Below are 15439 nucleotides of genomic sequence, written 5' to 3'. Positions count from 1 at the left end.
ATTTTTTTATCGAAATTTAAAATAAGCTTTCCATTGATGTATGGAAAATCTGGAATCTGAGGGTGCAAAAAAATCAAAATATTGAGAAAATCACCTTTAAAGTTGTCCAAATGAAGTCCTTAGCAATGCATATTACTAATCAAAAATTAAGTTTTGATATATTTACAGTAGGAAATTTACAAAATATCTTCATGGAACATGATCTTTACTTAATATCCTAATGATTTTTGGCATAAAAGAAAAATCGATAATTTTGACCCATACAATGTATTGTTAGCTATTGCTACAAATATACCTGTGCTACTTATGACTGGTTTTGTGATCCAGGGTCACATATATTAATTTGAATAATTTCATTTCATACACACATGCATACTCGTATACATATATGCATATGTATGCACATGCACACACGTGCGCACACACACACATTTCTCTATATAAATATATAGTAAAATATACAGTATTTAAATAATAGATTCTAAATTATTTAATTTGAATATTTAAGCCAGTATATTCCAATTAGATAGATAGATAGATAGATAGATGTTATTAGATCCACCCTTTAAAGATTTGAAGGAAATTCATTGCTATATGAGAAACTTTATTAACACATAAAAGGCAAAGCACAGCTTAAGTTCACCCCTAGATATGCATCAAAAGCCAAGTGCCACAACATTATTATGTACTTCCAATATTAAAATACAACCTCCACTAAGTGACAGCATTATATATTTCTATAGGCTTCCGCAAAACAAACAGCAGCTAAAACTCTTTAAACAGGCTTGAATAGTGTCAACAGTAGACAACATGCTTCTTCTCCGGCACCAGAGCTCCTTCTGGTGGTTATTCAGCAAAGTGTACAATTCGCTTTAGACTAGAGTTTGCCAATTAGCACTGATTTAAGCTCAGCCTCTACCCCTCAAACAATCACGGTAATTGCATCTGGACCAGAGACAAAACTGATTCTGTACCAGCATGTAATGGAAAACCTAATGACATAATACACAATACAGGCAAACAGGACAGCAGAGAAGGGAATTAGGCACAGCAGTGCTGCCCTCTAGTGGGCAGGAGTCTACAGTGAGGTTGCAGCAGGACGGCTCAGAGGTGACTAAGCCAGCACCCATTGAAGAATGCTGGTGTCCTTCCCACCAGTAGAGATAAGATGACTGTCCTCATGGAGAAAGGCAACGTTGGTCACATGGCTGCTATGCCCACCATAGATATGGCTGGGAGCCTGTGGATGAAGCGAAAACAAAGTTTTATAAAGTATGATTTGACTGATTGGCCAGTATTGAAAATAAAATGGAAAAAAAATCTCACCCTTGGCTGGGAACAGGGGTTAGAGAACAAGTGCACTTTGCCAAAATCATCAGCTGAGGCAAGAAGGTTATTGTCATGTGACCTGCATACAGCATTAATGTCTGTGCCATCAGCACCTTCTGGCCAGATTCCTTGAAAATTTTAAATAAATAAATAAATGAAAATAAAATGGAACAAGTAGAGATAAATCTATTAATCTGATAATATCCAGAAAACATTATTTCAACATATCATAGCCATTTTCCAGAAAAACAATTAAATGGATACCTAAGAAATTGCTTTTAATATTATGTTTAAGGTGACTTACCAAACACACTGAAACCCAGCACACAGGTGGAAGTGGCCCATTCTAGATTGCGCACTGCATCAGCGCTAGTAATATGCTTCCCACTGGATGCTTCCCCTTTTTAACAGGAAACATATAACCAGCCATTAATACAATGACATCTGAGCTTCATTTAATGACGAAGGTGTTAGGTGAGAAAACAACTCACAGAATAAGATCTCATAGTCGCCTGAGTTGGTTACAATAAACTGGCTGTCGGTGGACCAGTCGAGATGAGTGACAAAACTGGAGTGTCCCTACGGATGCAAGACACAGTATTAAATGGGTGCTAATGGTCTCTAATTAATTATAATGAATAGAGACATATTTGGCATTCATTTTCTTGCAAAACTCACAGTGCATTTGCCAACTCGGCTGTATTTCCTGCCGTTCTCAGTAACAGAGTAGATGTAAACAAAGTTGTCATGGGAAGCCACAGCCAGGTACGCCCCATCTATGAGACAGAGAGGATGTGATTGGCAAATGTTGGACACATACACTATCAGTCACAAGTCTGGGGTTGTTATTTTTTAAATATTATATTATATTTTATTTTAAGTATGCATTAAATCAATGAAAAGTGACAGTAATGGCTGTGAAACCTCAGTTTTGCCATCACAGGAATAAATTATTAAAATATTAGGAATAGCTGTGACTAATGGCTAAAAGCACAAAAAGAACACTAAACACACCTGGAGAATATTTAACAACGGAGATGATTTCATTGCCGTCTGTATGCATAGAGACAAGATCACGGGTGTCAGTGTCCAGCACCAACCACCTATAAGACAGAAAAAAAAAAAAAGTTTCAATACTGAGGTATCAAATTAGTCAAATTACAATATTTTAATTAAATATACGGTTAAAGAAATGAACAATTTTAAAGCTGTTAAATGTTTCGGATTTATTCTGTGATGAAAATCAGCTGTTTGACATGTTAAGTAAGTCAAAATGTAAAGTTCCCATGTGCAATCATACCTTCCTGTCATGGTGCCCACAGCAAGCACAGTGCCACTGGGATGAAATCCAACGGAACGTCCAGGGTCCTAGAATAAAATATAAATACAATGTAAAAAACAAAATATTACATTTTATATTTATAATAACTGTATTGTAAAGTATATGCATTTCATTTGAATATTTTAATATAAATATTAAACAATAAAAATAAATCACAATTATGTTTTATCACAAGTAACATTTTAAAATACATGCATTTAATTTTTAGATTTTAATATTAAACAATAAAAATTAATAAATGTAAAAATATATTATATACAATGTAAAAAAGTAAATACAAATATAATAAAATATATTTCTTGTCAAATTACATTATTTTTATTATTATGTGCATTTAGTTTTTCATATTTTAATATAAATATTAAAAAAATAAAAATGTAAAATATATATATATATATATATATATAGCCATAGCATAATTTTTTTTTTAAAAAGTCTAAAACGGTCATTTGTCTTTAAAGTGAACAAACAGTATGCAAAATAAAACTTGCAAAGGAGATGGGATCGTTTTTGATGTTTACCTATTACAGGAGTGTACAAGTAAACACAGAGTTCATACAAACCTCAATGGCCTTGCTCCACAGAGGCAGATGGGAAGAGGTGTCCCAGAGATAGACCTGCTTGTCTTGACCACATGTCACAAACTGCTCAGTACTGGGATGCACATCCAAGCCCCACAACTCATCAGTGTGACCCTTTCACAGAGAGAAAACAAAGAGACCAGGTTGAGAATGGAGATTTTCATCTGAATAACTAGTCTCAGTCCAGGAGGCCATGTCCTGTACTAATTACTTCTGGACAGGTAAAACTGAATATTGTGGTATAACCTAGTTCAGAGAAACCACATCAGACATGTAAACACATGTAAATGTGGCTGTTACATCTGGTCTCATCCTGTTTAAGTGGGCGTTTTTTGGCCACTATAAGCTGCAATATGGTCCAGGGCATATGTTGTTTATAATCAAAGGTCTGGCTACAAAAGACTGAGGAAACGTGGTGATCTTGTTGACTTTTGGCATAGATATTAGACCAAAAGGCATCTAAACACTCTGTAATATCACCTGACAACATACCTGAACAATGGGAGTGAGGGACCCAGAGAAAGAGCCCCGCAAAACAGCGTTTCGGGTCGTTCCCACAAACAGCTCGTCCTGTTTTCCTTCAGCTAGACTGCGGACGGGCCCAAAGGCCTCGGGAACCTGATTACACAGAGAGAAATATATTAAGGAACATGTAATCTGTACATCTCAACTAAAACACGATTAGCACAAATTGTTCTGAATTAAGAGAATTCAGTTCTGATGTAGCTGGATCTAATAAATAAGACAAATGAATGCCTAGATTACATTTCAGTACTAGAAATATGATAACATCAAAACAATAAAAGTCGTATTGGACAGTAAATGGCAATCATTAAAAATGAGTGTCTGGATTTCATTATGAATGTCAGTAAAGCTTTCATTTGTTTTTTAAGAACAAGAGCACCACTTCACCTCAATTTCGCTCTTTTTGCGATAATCATGGTCCCACAGCAGCACCCTGCGGTCTTTTCCTCCACCTGACACCAGCGTTCCATCCTTCAGCACACACAGAGAGAAGATCCCACCCTCATGGGCTCCCGAAACCACCTGGCTGATCCGGTTTCCACCTTTAAATCAGAGTTCATCACCAAATCATAGGCTGCACTGAGGGAGTATCTCCAACAGAAGTCAAACAGATGGATGTACTGTTTTTCTGATTGCCAGTATATAAAAACATGGATTAAATGTAATTTATTTCTTAAAAATGTGCCATCTCGATAAATATTTTGGCAGAGCAAAAAAACAACAACACTTTACATGTATAATAGCATAATTATTTCCTGACCTTTTGCCCAGATGTAGATGTTTCCGCTAGAATCTCCAGTGATTGCATCTCCATTCTCAGCAAAAGCAACACAGAGTACATACTTGGGTTTTTCATGTTTCTGAAAGCACACCAAAAATAGGATTACATTAAATAAAATCCTTATAAAAGATTTTTGTGCCATAAGGATTTAGAATGCAACTTAAATTTATTTATTATAAAATAAATAAAATAAAATATGCACTCAAGGGCATCATTCTATGCTGTTACATTTCCGACGCGTGCTTGTGGTGTTCGGCCAATCACAATGCACTGGGTCAGCTGGCCAATCAGAGCAGATTACGCTAGTCAAAGGAGGGGGCTTTGTTGAAAACGACGTGTTTGAGAGAGGCGGGGCATAGAGGACCTACAATAATGTACAGTATTTGAAAAATAATGTGTTTTTTGAACATTAAAGCATGTCAACAGATTCTGTTACTCCAAATACACAAAATAATGGTCTTTAAAATAGCATCATTTGACCCCTTTAAAATAAATAGTGATTTAGAATAAATAAATAAAAATAAAGTTAAATTAAATTACATTAAATTGCACTAAAATAAAAAAGAACTGGAATGCAACTTCCAAAATAAAATAGAATATAATAAAATAAAATAAAAAAAGGATTTATAATAAAATAAAAAACAAGGATTTAAAATAAAAAATAAAATAAAATAATATACAGAAATTTAGAATCTAATTTTCAAAAGAAAAAATAAAATACAATATAATATTAAATTAAAAATAAAATAAAATCAAAATTTCAGATACAGGCAATCAACTCAAAGATCACTCTGTGCTGTCTTTGTATTTTAGTCAGAATACAGAAAAATAAATCTTGCAAACCTCAAACAGTCCCTGGCGTTTTGTAAGAGTATTCCCTTCCATTGTCCAAAAGTTGATGTGGGACTTCCCGCAGGTGACAATAAGGTTGGCCTCCATGGGGTGGAAGACAGCACCCAGAACTGACTCATTGGAACACTGCAAAATCGTGAGTGAATATTTTACACAAAATATGACGCATTCTTCATTTGATGAAGTGGCAATTTTTTTTTACTACTTCCCAATAAGCACATATACATCACCAAGACATCTGTGACAATTGCACACTAGTAAAACGATCTTATTTGTGTGCAAATATGATCATTTTAGCAATTTAAACAAATTTAAATACTTTCAAATCTACCTGAAACAGCCTGAAATGTAATATTCCATAAAAATGATTGATTTGATCCATTGAGAATTGATTGGATTGTGAAAAGTGGGTGTTGCATAATAGGATAGAGCCCGGCAATTGGAATAGAAGGGGTTAAAAAAATAAGAGAGATTGGTGATGTTAGGGAAGTAATTTCCTAGGTAGTGCAAATCATTACATTACAAGATTAAGAGAACAAGCATGACATCTTCCAGATGAAAACGCAGACGTCAAAAAAGACGTCATAGTGCAGGGTTTTAAACCACTTGGTCTGTGAACACAAATCACACAAGACACACTATGCCAGGAAACTGTACATTATTAGGTCTAGTATTGCTGCATTGTATTAACTTCTTCCCAGCTCACACACACACACACTCTTTATACAGCATGTTGCCTTGCCTCACCTTAACCTCTGCCAGTTGCTTTTCTTTCTGCCAGTCCCAAACAGACAAAATGTGGTCATTTGCATCATCAACCGCACACAAATGAGCACCACCATTCTGTGAAGAGGAGAGGTATTATATCCATGTAAAATACCATTGTTCATTCAGCCATTTGTCATTGATCAAATATTCATTATCTATACCCATTGTGCAGATTTCTCATATGTCGTATGGCATCAAAGCACATAGATTATTTATCCAGAACTTTAAAAGCAAAACAAAACAAAAAAAAGCTTACCGACTTTGAGAAGGCAACGCAGGTGACAGCTCGGTCAAACACTCCTGCTCCGATCACATGAAGAGTGTTTAAACTGACAGAGTCCCACACACGGACATGAGGCTGCAAAGCCTGATGGGAAAATAAATATTGAGCTATATGCATATGATTGGAGCATCTCTAAAACAGATTAAATGAATAGCTCACATAAAAATCATTATTAATTATTTACTCATTTTATTTACTCTAAATATTTGACATACACTACAGTTCAAAAGTTTGGGACAGTAAGATATTTTAAAATGTTTTGGTTGTTGCTCACCAAGGCAGTAAAGATACAGTAAAAACAGTAATATTGTGTAATATTATTACAATTTAAAATGACGGCTTTATTTTTTATTATATTTTAAAATGTAATTTATTCCTGTGATGCAAAGCTGAATTTTCAGCAGCTATTACTCAAGACTTCAGTGTCACATGATCCTTCAGAAATCAATCTAATATGCTGGTCTAGTGCAATAATTTCTAATTATTATCAATGTTTTGCTGCTTAATATTTCGTAAATACCATGACACTTTTAAAAAAAAAGAATTGTTTAAAGAATAAAAACTTAAAAGGAACAGCATTTAATTGAAATAGAAATATTTTGTAACATTATACATTTCTGTACAGTCACTTTTGATCAATTTAATGCATCCTTGCTGATTAAAAGTAAATTCTTAAGGCTATAATTCATAAAGCTAACACACTTTGTAAAATTCTAAAACACTGAGGTAAATTGTGATCACAGTGGTTTTGTTTCTGATCACACCGAGGACTGGTTCAAGCAACAAGATCTACAAATCAATATACTGCTAGAGAATGTAAATGTGAGCTAACTTTGCCATCTTTGGATGTTCCGGCAACTTGTCCTGTTGCTATGGTGACCATGTCTGGATGGATGGCCAAACTGCAAAGAGAGCATTGTCAGGATCAGTGCTTGTCAGAAAAGATTTCCCATCTCTCTCCCCCTCTCACTAGCGAAACAGTAAATGAACGCGGACTGATCCCAGAAAACGCAGTAAACAGGCTGCAACTGTTTTGCAAACCAGCAGGGATACTGACAGTCACAGAGAGAGCATTCCAGTGTCATTTTAATTAGTGACAAATGCTAATTAACTAATATTTCACAACAAATAGCATGTTGACGCTGTTCACGCTCTGTTACAGCAGAAGAGATCTACATAAAATATTCTCTGAACGGTTAATAGTACAAGCATTGCCTTGCAGCCAAACAGAAGAGGAAAAAGCCAGATGGCAGAAAAGATCTGGTTTGATTGCAGGTGTGTATTTGAATATACTGCGGGATTCACTTATCTTGAAGATAAGAGTCTGTTAAGCGAAGCAAGATCTGGCCCTAAAAATGCAAATTTGCTCAGAAACTAGCAACACTTCCTGAGTACATTGGCTCTTTTTGCTGAATGATAGTGCAAAATATTTGTTCATGAAGATGATAGCATAATGATAACATCTTAGGGACCTTTGAACAATGACCTAGTTTAAGAATAATCTACATAAGAAATCGGAAGTGCTTATTTTCCCTGTATGACATCAATGTTGGACTGATTTCGCTCCTGCAGTAGTTCAACCAGTGCTGTTAATATTTATTAACAGTACACTGAATGACCAAAAGCATGTGGAAACTATCTTAAAAATCGATATAATGTATATTTACCACTTGACATCATCATTATGGCCCAGATAGTGTCTTTGTTGCTGCTCTTCTACATTGTAGAGCACCACTACGGAAGCATTGAAGTACACAATCTCTCCCGTCGGCAACAGGTAGAGGTTGGAACGGCAGTCTCTTCCCCTATAGCCGTAACTAATGGAGTGTGTTAAGAAACAAAATAACATTTCCATAGACTGCAGTAAATGACCAAATACGTGTGCTATTAAATTGACACTATTTTGTGTCACATTTTAAATGGGTTTCAATTCTAATTAGAAAATTAGCTCAAATTTACTTTAAAGTCACTGATGCATTTTAATTATTAATAGAACTTGAAAAACTGGAACTCGTTAATTTAATTAATTTTCATTATTGGCTATTATTGCAATACTTATTTAATTTTCTTTATTGGCTCTTCTCATTTTAAAATTACGGCAATAAATTAAAGACTGGACTGGAAGCAAATCACCTATAAATTCTCCTTTTTTCCCTTTTCTTTAACATGGTAAAATACAATGTTGAAGACAAATTCAAAATGACAGATCAATCAAAATGCAACATAATTTAATAGAACAGTTTAAAAACTGAACAATTAACTTCAGTTACATTTAAAGGAGACCCATTATGCCCCTTTTTTTTATATGTAATATAAGTCTCAGGTGTCCCCAGAATGTGTCTGTGAAGTTCCAGCTCAAAATACCCAGCAGATCATTTATTATATCATTTTGAAAATGAGTGGAAACAGAAACACACTATTTTGGTGCATGTCTCTTTAAATGCAGATGAGCTGCTGCTCCCCGCCCCCTTTTCCAGAATAGGGCTGTGACTTTTCCGCTAGTATCTCAGATACTCTGCTAAAAACATCTGTTTGATTTGGATTATAATGTGTATCGTGCTGAAATCATGCGTTTTAAACCATATTAGTTTAAACTTCTGATATCCGTTTTTTTGAGCGCACACATCTGAAGCACTCGCACAGAAAGCGGCTGTCACATGGCATGTGAGTACTAACCTAAGTTCTTTCATGTCTTTTTGCGCTCAAACTGTCAAATACAAGTTTATGTTAAAAACACATGAGTTACAAAAACAGTTTTCTAGGTTGGTAGATGCACCAGGGACCCGATTATAGCACTTAAACACAGAAAAAGTCAGAATTTCATGATATGTCACCTTTAAAAAACATCACAAGGATACACCCACTGAAGTTTTAGCTTGCGCTCTGGCAGCGCCACCTTGTGGTCAAGGCTGTAGCTTTCCCTCAACTGGTCTGGAATATGCATGGTGATTGGACGTCCACGTATGAACATCCTCACATAACCATCATCTGTTCAAGAGGAGCAAAACGTGAGTGGTCAGACAGAAAACGGGCAGTAATGTAAATGGATTGTTAGGGATGATTTGTCAAATTATCCAGGCCCTACTGACAGAACTGTGTTCATTTAGAGACCCATTACAACACGAGACTGACTGGAGGCATTATGGCCATCCAAAATGGTTTTTAGCTGTAATGCAGAGGATAATGCGATCCAGTCAGGCTAATTTATAAGGGTCATTTCCCATAACATATGGCTCAGTGTCTCTAGTTAAACACAGATTAACAAATATTACATACATATAGATATAAAAAAATATGCATTTCCTCAAATGGAAAAGGAAACTGCAATTGAATAAAAACTAAACAATCATATGTTTATTGCAAAACGTACTGCCATGGTTTATATGTACAAGTGTTATTTTAATTTTATTTATATACTAGTATAGTAGTATTTATTAATATTTTGAATTATCTTTAAGTTTTAGTAATTTTATGTGCTTTTTTTAGTTTTAGTAAGAGTATTTCAACTTGAACTTATTTCATTAGTAAGTTGCTAAGGCAGTATTTTAGTTTTAAGTTTTTCATCTGATATTTATATTGCAGTGTTTTATTAACAGCACTGATTTGTTTGTTCTTGGTAGTCACATAAAGCACTAAAGGCAAAAGACCAAAAACCAAACATCTATTGATACGGAGCTCTCAGCTTGTTTTAATTAAATTATATTACTTTTTTTTTAAAATGGACAAAAACTTACCAGCATTGAGGGTGCACTCTTTGGTTTTGCTGAAAGAACAAAGAGAGAGATTTCTGTCAGTTATTCATCCCTTCAAAGACTACAAGCCAGACAAAATAGGCCCCATAAGTTAAACAAAAACTTTCTAAAAACCATTTCTAAAAAGTTTTGTTTGCTGTCTTTGACCTGTGCTTTGTGAGAGGACGACTAATTCATTGAGCTCATCCATTAATCCTGACCCAGCTTTTATGTGGACTCTCACAGAGCTCTGTGTAATGGAGAGAACACTGAATTAAAGTGACAGGATCAGAGGGTCACCCAAAACTGCTTTCAACTTTAGTACAGGCAGTTTCAGAGCCTGTTTACATGACTAAACAGATTTTGGGGAGGTTCCAGAGGTTCCTGGAGGGGATTTAGCATCAAAAACAAACAAACATCGACACAACTGCTATACACTCGAAAGGAAAAGAAAAGAAAAACATGTTCTGTTTGTGTCTGATTGTGCGTGCATTTTGTAACTGCTTTTCTTAACCACACAGTTTTACACTTCCTGTTTGCTGATGCATGACTGTCACGATTGACAGCCTGTCTCAGACAGTGAGATGCAATAAATTAGACCCATCAATCCAGTACTATTTGCTGGAATAGGTTTGTAGGACTCAACTATCCACATGGGGATTAGAACTGACAGCCATCAGTGTCTCTGGCTGGACCTTTCTATAGGGCAAAATAAGATGTTATGTAAAGGGAAGACAGAAGGATCGTGGGTGCAGATAAATAGAAATGCTCCCACAATGATCTGTTTGTGTCCATGCGGTCCTGCAGAAAACCATCCAAACACTTCATTAAAGAAAAACTTGAACCAAAGCAGGCCACACCAAAGCAAGCCTCATCTCTAATAACCCCTTTTCAGAGTGGTGTACTGTAGACACAATTATACAATACTGCCAATATATATATAATGCCAGATGTGAAACTAAATTCTTACATTTTTATAATTTTTTATTATATATTTAATATTACTAAGTTGCTTTTCCTTGCATTTTTATTGGGCAAACAGTGTTATTTGCAGCATCATGTATCAAATGAATTGTCCATCTCTCTGTAAAACTGCATCTGTAACAAAAACATTGAGACCTATCATTTTGTTCATCATTATTTCCATCTACATGTAGATGGCTAAATGTGAAGAAGAGTTTTCATAAGTGTCACCACATTGAGTTCTGGAAACAGAAATTTTAGGTAAATATTCAAATATTACACAAAACAGGTAAAATATTTTCTTAATGGTTTGATTTGGATTGTGCATGTGCCTTCACAATTCAGTTTGAACCATGAATTATGCCACTTTTTACTCATTTGTACTTAGTGGGTGTTCATTTTGAACCATGTTTACAACCAACATCATGATTATTGTATAAAGAATTTTATTCTTTTATAAGAATTTATTTCTATTTATAAACGGAATTTTAGGAACATTTCAGGACTCCACACACCTGATTTAAGGCCATTTTCTCATTAGCACATACTGGAAAAATCTATTTTACCAGTAATCACTCTAGGCTGTGTAGCAACCATAACTCAATATGATGCTGTAAGCATGTGCCACTAATGTGCTTGACCTCAAAGAAGCCTTATACTAATGCACAGACTATGCACACACCCATCCATACCACACACAGCATTGATGACGTGTTCCAATTTGACATTTCATGTCTTTTATACATTAAAAATACCGCACAAGATAAGCACGCCATAAGAATCTCTATGGATTATAATGAATTGCTAAGAAAGTGATTCACTAAAAGGAAGTTATCTGGACATGATGTCCTTCAAACTATTTTCTTTCCTGCAGTAAAGCACTCATTCTAATTTGTCTTTAAAGCTGTGTGCATGTGTGTGCGTGTGTGGCAGTGGGTGGGTTCCATGTTTAATACATGCAACCTAGCAGCAAAAATGATCAAAATCTGTCTCAGATTGCACTAAAGCAATTAGTAAAACCCATGCATTATATGCAACATATCTTCAACTTGAATGGAAGTTGAATGGATAGCTTTCATGTTCATGATAATCAAAGCCAGATGGAAAACATGCACATTTTTGTTAAGTGACTCACAAAATGTTGCATAAAATATACAAAACTGAAGCCTTGCAACAGCAAAGTAAAATCCATATGCAAAAAGAAGTTCAATTCTAGACATCTATGCTTTTAAAGTTTATTGTTCCCATTTGGGAAGTTAAAACACAAACTCAGCCCAGGTGCGTTCGCTTTGTTTATCGACAGCACCCATGATGCTGAGAATATTCCTGTTTGCCTACCTTTGTTTGCTTTGTTTGCAGCCTCACCCTAAAACTACCAAAAGTTTTTCTTTTGAAGACCTGAAAGCGCTTAACAAGAACTTCAGCTTTACCTGGTCGACCTCTTCATGTTGTTTGTCCCGTTATTCCGTTTAAGTGCTAGCTGGAATTTGCAGAAGCGTCAGGCAAAAGACTGAGTTCCTTGTTTGAGTTAACTTCAGCTCTGCAGGAACATGGACCTCTCTAACCAATGGCAGGACACTTCCTTAGTGTGCATTACAGCCCCTTTTTGGCTGACCACACCCCCTGTGCTTCAATGCAGTAATATGAAGCACTCTGTGGTCAAGAGACCGTCAGTGGTGAGTGTGTCAACGAAGTGACGGCGCACGGTTGCCATGCACCAGGCAAAGTTTAATCTCAAACAATCATCATGCCATAAATAAAACACTACTAACGTGTCTAATCTGCCATACAAACATCCTGCAGGTGCATGGTGGGAAACTTGTTGGAACTGATACTTAACCCTTTAGTAGACTGAAGCTTTCATTAAGTAGTACTTTGTGATAACAACAAAGGCTTATTGGAATTTTTTTCTACTCAAATGGAGTTTTACATAATTTCTTTCAAACATGAAAATATATATATATAAAAAACATTGAATTGAATTTAACACTATATTAAGTGGTAACATGGTTAATGGATTTCTGTTTATGAAAGTTTAATGAGAGTTTTCCAGTGGTTGCTATACAGCTCTGATAGGATCTCAGTCAATAACACTTCTATTGACAGATGTCTAACCTGAACATCAGTGTTTACCCTCCTTCCTGGAAATCCATGTATACACACCATAAATTATTTAGCACTATTTGATCACATTCTTCCTTATGCTTTCTTGCTGTATGCACAAGTACACTTATTAGTTGAAATATCTTTCTTATTAAGAAACGCTCAAACTTTTATATGAGATATTATTACTTTTCAATATGAAACATTTTCACAATTTAAAAGAACTGTTTTCTATTTTAATATATTTACAAATGTAATTTATTTCTGTGATGGCAAAGCTGAATTTTCAGCAGCCATTTCTCCCGTCTTCAGTGTCGCATGATCCTTCAGAAATCATTCTAATATGTTGATTTGCTGCTCAAGAAACATTTCTTTATATTATCAATGTTGAAAATGTTGCTGCTTAATATTTTTGTGGAAAACATGGTGCATTTTTTTCTGAATGAATTGATGAATAGAAAAATTGAATACTGAGCTATTTGAAATAGAAATCTTTTGTAATATTATACATGTCTTTACTGTCACTTTTGAGCAATTTAATGCATCCTTGCTGAATAAAAGTTTTTTTAACTGACTCCATACTTTTAAACAGTATTGTAACAGTGGTCAGAGCTATGTTTGAACCAGAACATACAATGGTAACTGAACAATTGCTAAATGTTTTCAAATTCTGAGTAAGGTGTTGACATTTTGTATACTGTACATGTATTTCATAAAATTTCAAATCTGCAGTAAAATGACAATGATATCATACATGGTGCCGATTTAGCTTATAACATTGTATAAAATGGTATTTTATAAATGGTTTTCTATGAATGGTCCACCTCTTCCCCCTTACACTGTCTCTGGTGTCTTGCTGACCACAGGTCTGGATCTGTCATCTAATTAGACACTGAGGTAGCATCTATTTTTAGCTCTGTTGACATCTTGTACTAGCCTCAAGGTTCGGAGGGAAGGAGAAGAACTGAACTTTTATCCCTTTGTATAGAACAATCATCGAGTTTAATGCACTTTATTTAAATTTTGAAAAGGTACCTGTCTCTCTTTCCACATGTTGAGCTGCTGGATGAGGTGGTTCTGCTGCGGGAGTCTGCCATCTCCTTCTTCACCGTGGACAGGCGTTCTGTGGACATGCTCTTCCTGACACATGGAGACAAGAGCATGAGGTGGAGAAGAATGAGTGAGGCACAATGCAGAGGGCAGGAAAGAAAGACATCAAAGAAAAGAACCAAACTGCATGACTGTTTTCCACATTGAAAATAATAAGAAATGTTTCTTGAACATCAAATCAGGATATCAGAATGATTTTTGAAGGATCACGTGACACTGAAGACTAGAGTGGCTGCTGAAAATTCAGCTTTGCCTTCACGGGAATAAATTACATTTTAAAATATATTCAAATTCAAATTTTTCACAATATTTCATAATAATTGTATACTATTTCACCAAGTAGTATTGAAGTATATACTGATATTGTAGCAAATATGGAGTATGATAGTATGTTATTTAAGATTATGACAGATTATGTCAGTCTAGAAGTATTAAACAGCACAACAGACATCCCATTACAAATGATTCATACTAATTATGAATTATTATATTAACTATTATTAATTCACCATACATGCATAAGATACTTCATTATACATAGCGATCCTGTAAACTAAAAGGTCCAAGTAGTTTTTTTCTCAATATCACCACCTTGAGGTAAAGAAGTAATACTGCATTAATGTTGTCAGTGTGGAAAAATGAAAATATTTTCAACATTTGTGATACCAGCATGTCTTCTAATAAATTGGCTTTGAAAAATAATGAGCAATAGACATGATATATATCTTGCGTATAACTCCCACCTTTTGATAGACATCAGCACCTCCTTTTTCGGAGAGGAGGGAGAGGACGGATAGCCACTCAAGCGTTTGGTTTGCACATAGCCATTTGCCAGAGGCTTGGATGGCAGAGCTTGCAGTATCTGCCGAACTAAATCAGGAAGGAAGAAACAGAGGAACACAAGTGAGATCACATGCAAATTATCTTCACCTCCCACATGGAAACATTTTATGTAACCACTATGTTATGCATTACAATACATCCCTGTAGCTCTTAGGGTTGAATTATCTTAATAGTTAAGAACAGGGCCGGGAAATCTCACACTCATCCAGGCCACACAGAAAAAAAGGG

The 15439-nt window shown here is 35.2% G+C and overlaps 1 protein-coding gene across 1 annotated transcript; it reads right to left on the bottom strand.

Annotated features, from left to right (window-relative positions):
* Window positions 1–587: 587 nt before the first annotated feature.
* On the bottom strand, window positions 588–15238 carry LOC107743713 (echinoderm microtubule-associated protein-like 2; the record flags this gene model as incomplete). Its single annotated transcript, XM_016557107.1, has 20 exons — window positions 588–1240; window positions 1327–1457; window positions 1634–1729; window positions 1821–1908; window positions 2008–2105; window positions 2344–2432; window positions 2630–2697; window positions 3235–3366; window positions 3745–3870; window positions 4165–4319; window positions 4538–4637; window positions 5402–5536; window positions 6158–6253; window positions 6435–6545; window positions 7294–7363; window positions 8129–8278; window positions 9320–9449; window positions 10196–10224; window positions 14294–14398; window positions 15112–15238. Coding segments are annotated over 20 exons (2162 nt in total), but the record flags the coding sequence as incomplete, so codon positions are not given.
* Window positions 15239–15439: the final 201 nt, after the last annotated feature.

Source organism: Sinocyclocheilus rhinocerous, unplaced genomic scaffold (genome assembly GCF_001515625.1).
Source record: "Sinocyclocheilus rhinocerous isolate Xijiao unplaced genomic scaffold, SAMN03320098_v1.1 scaffold166, whole genome shotgun sequence".
Taxonomy (NCBI): Eukaryota; Metazoa; Chordata; class Actinopteri; order Cypriniformes; family Cyprinidae; genus Sinocyclocheilus; species Sinocyclocheilus rhinocerous.
Note: the sequence above shows the minus strand (reverse complement) of the source record. Positions and strands in the feature narration are given on the sequence as shown.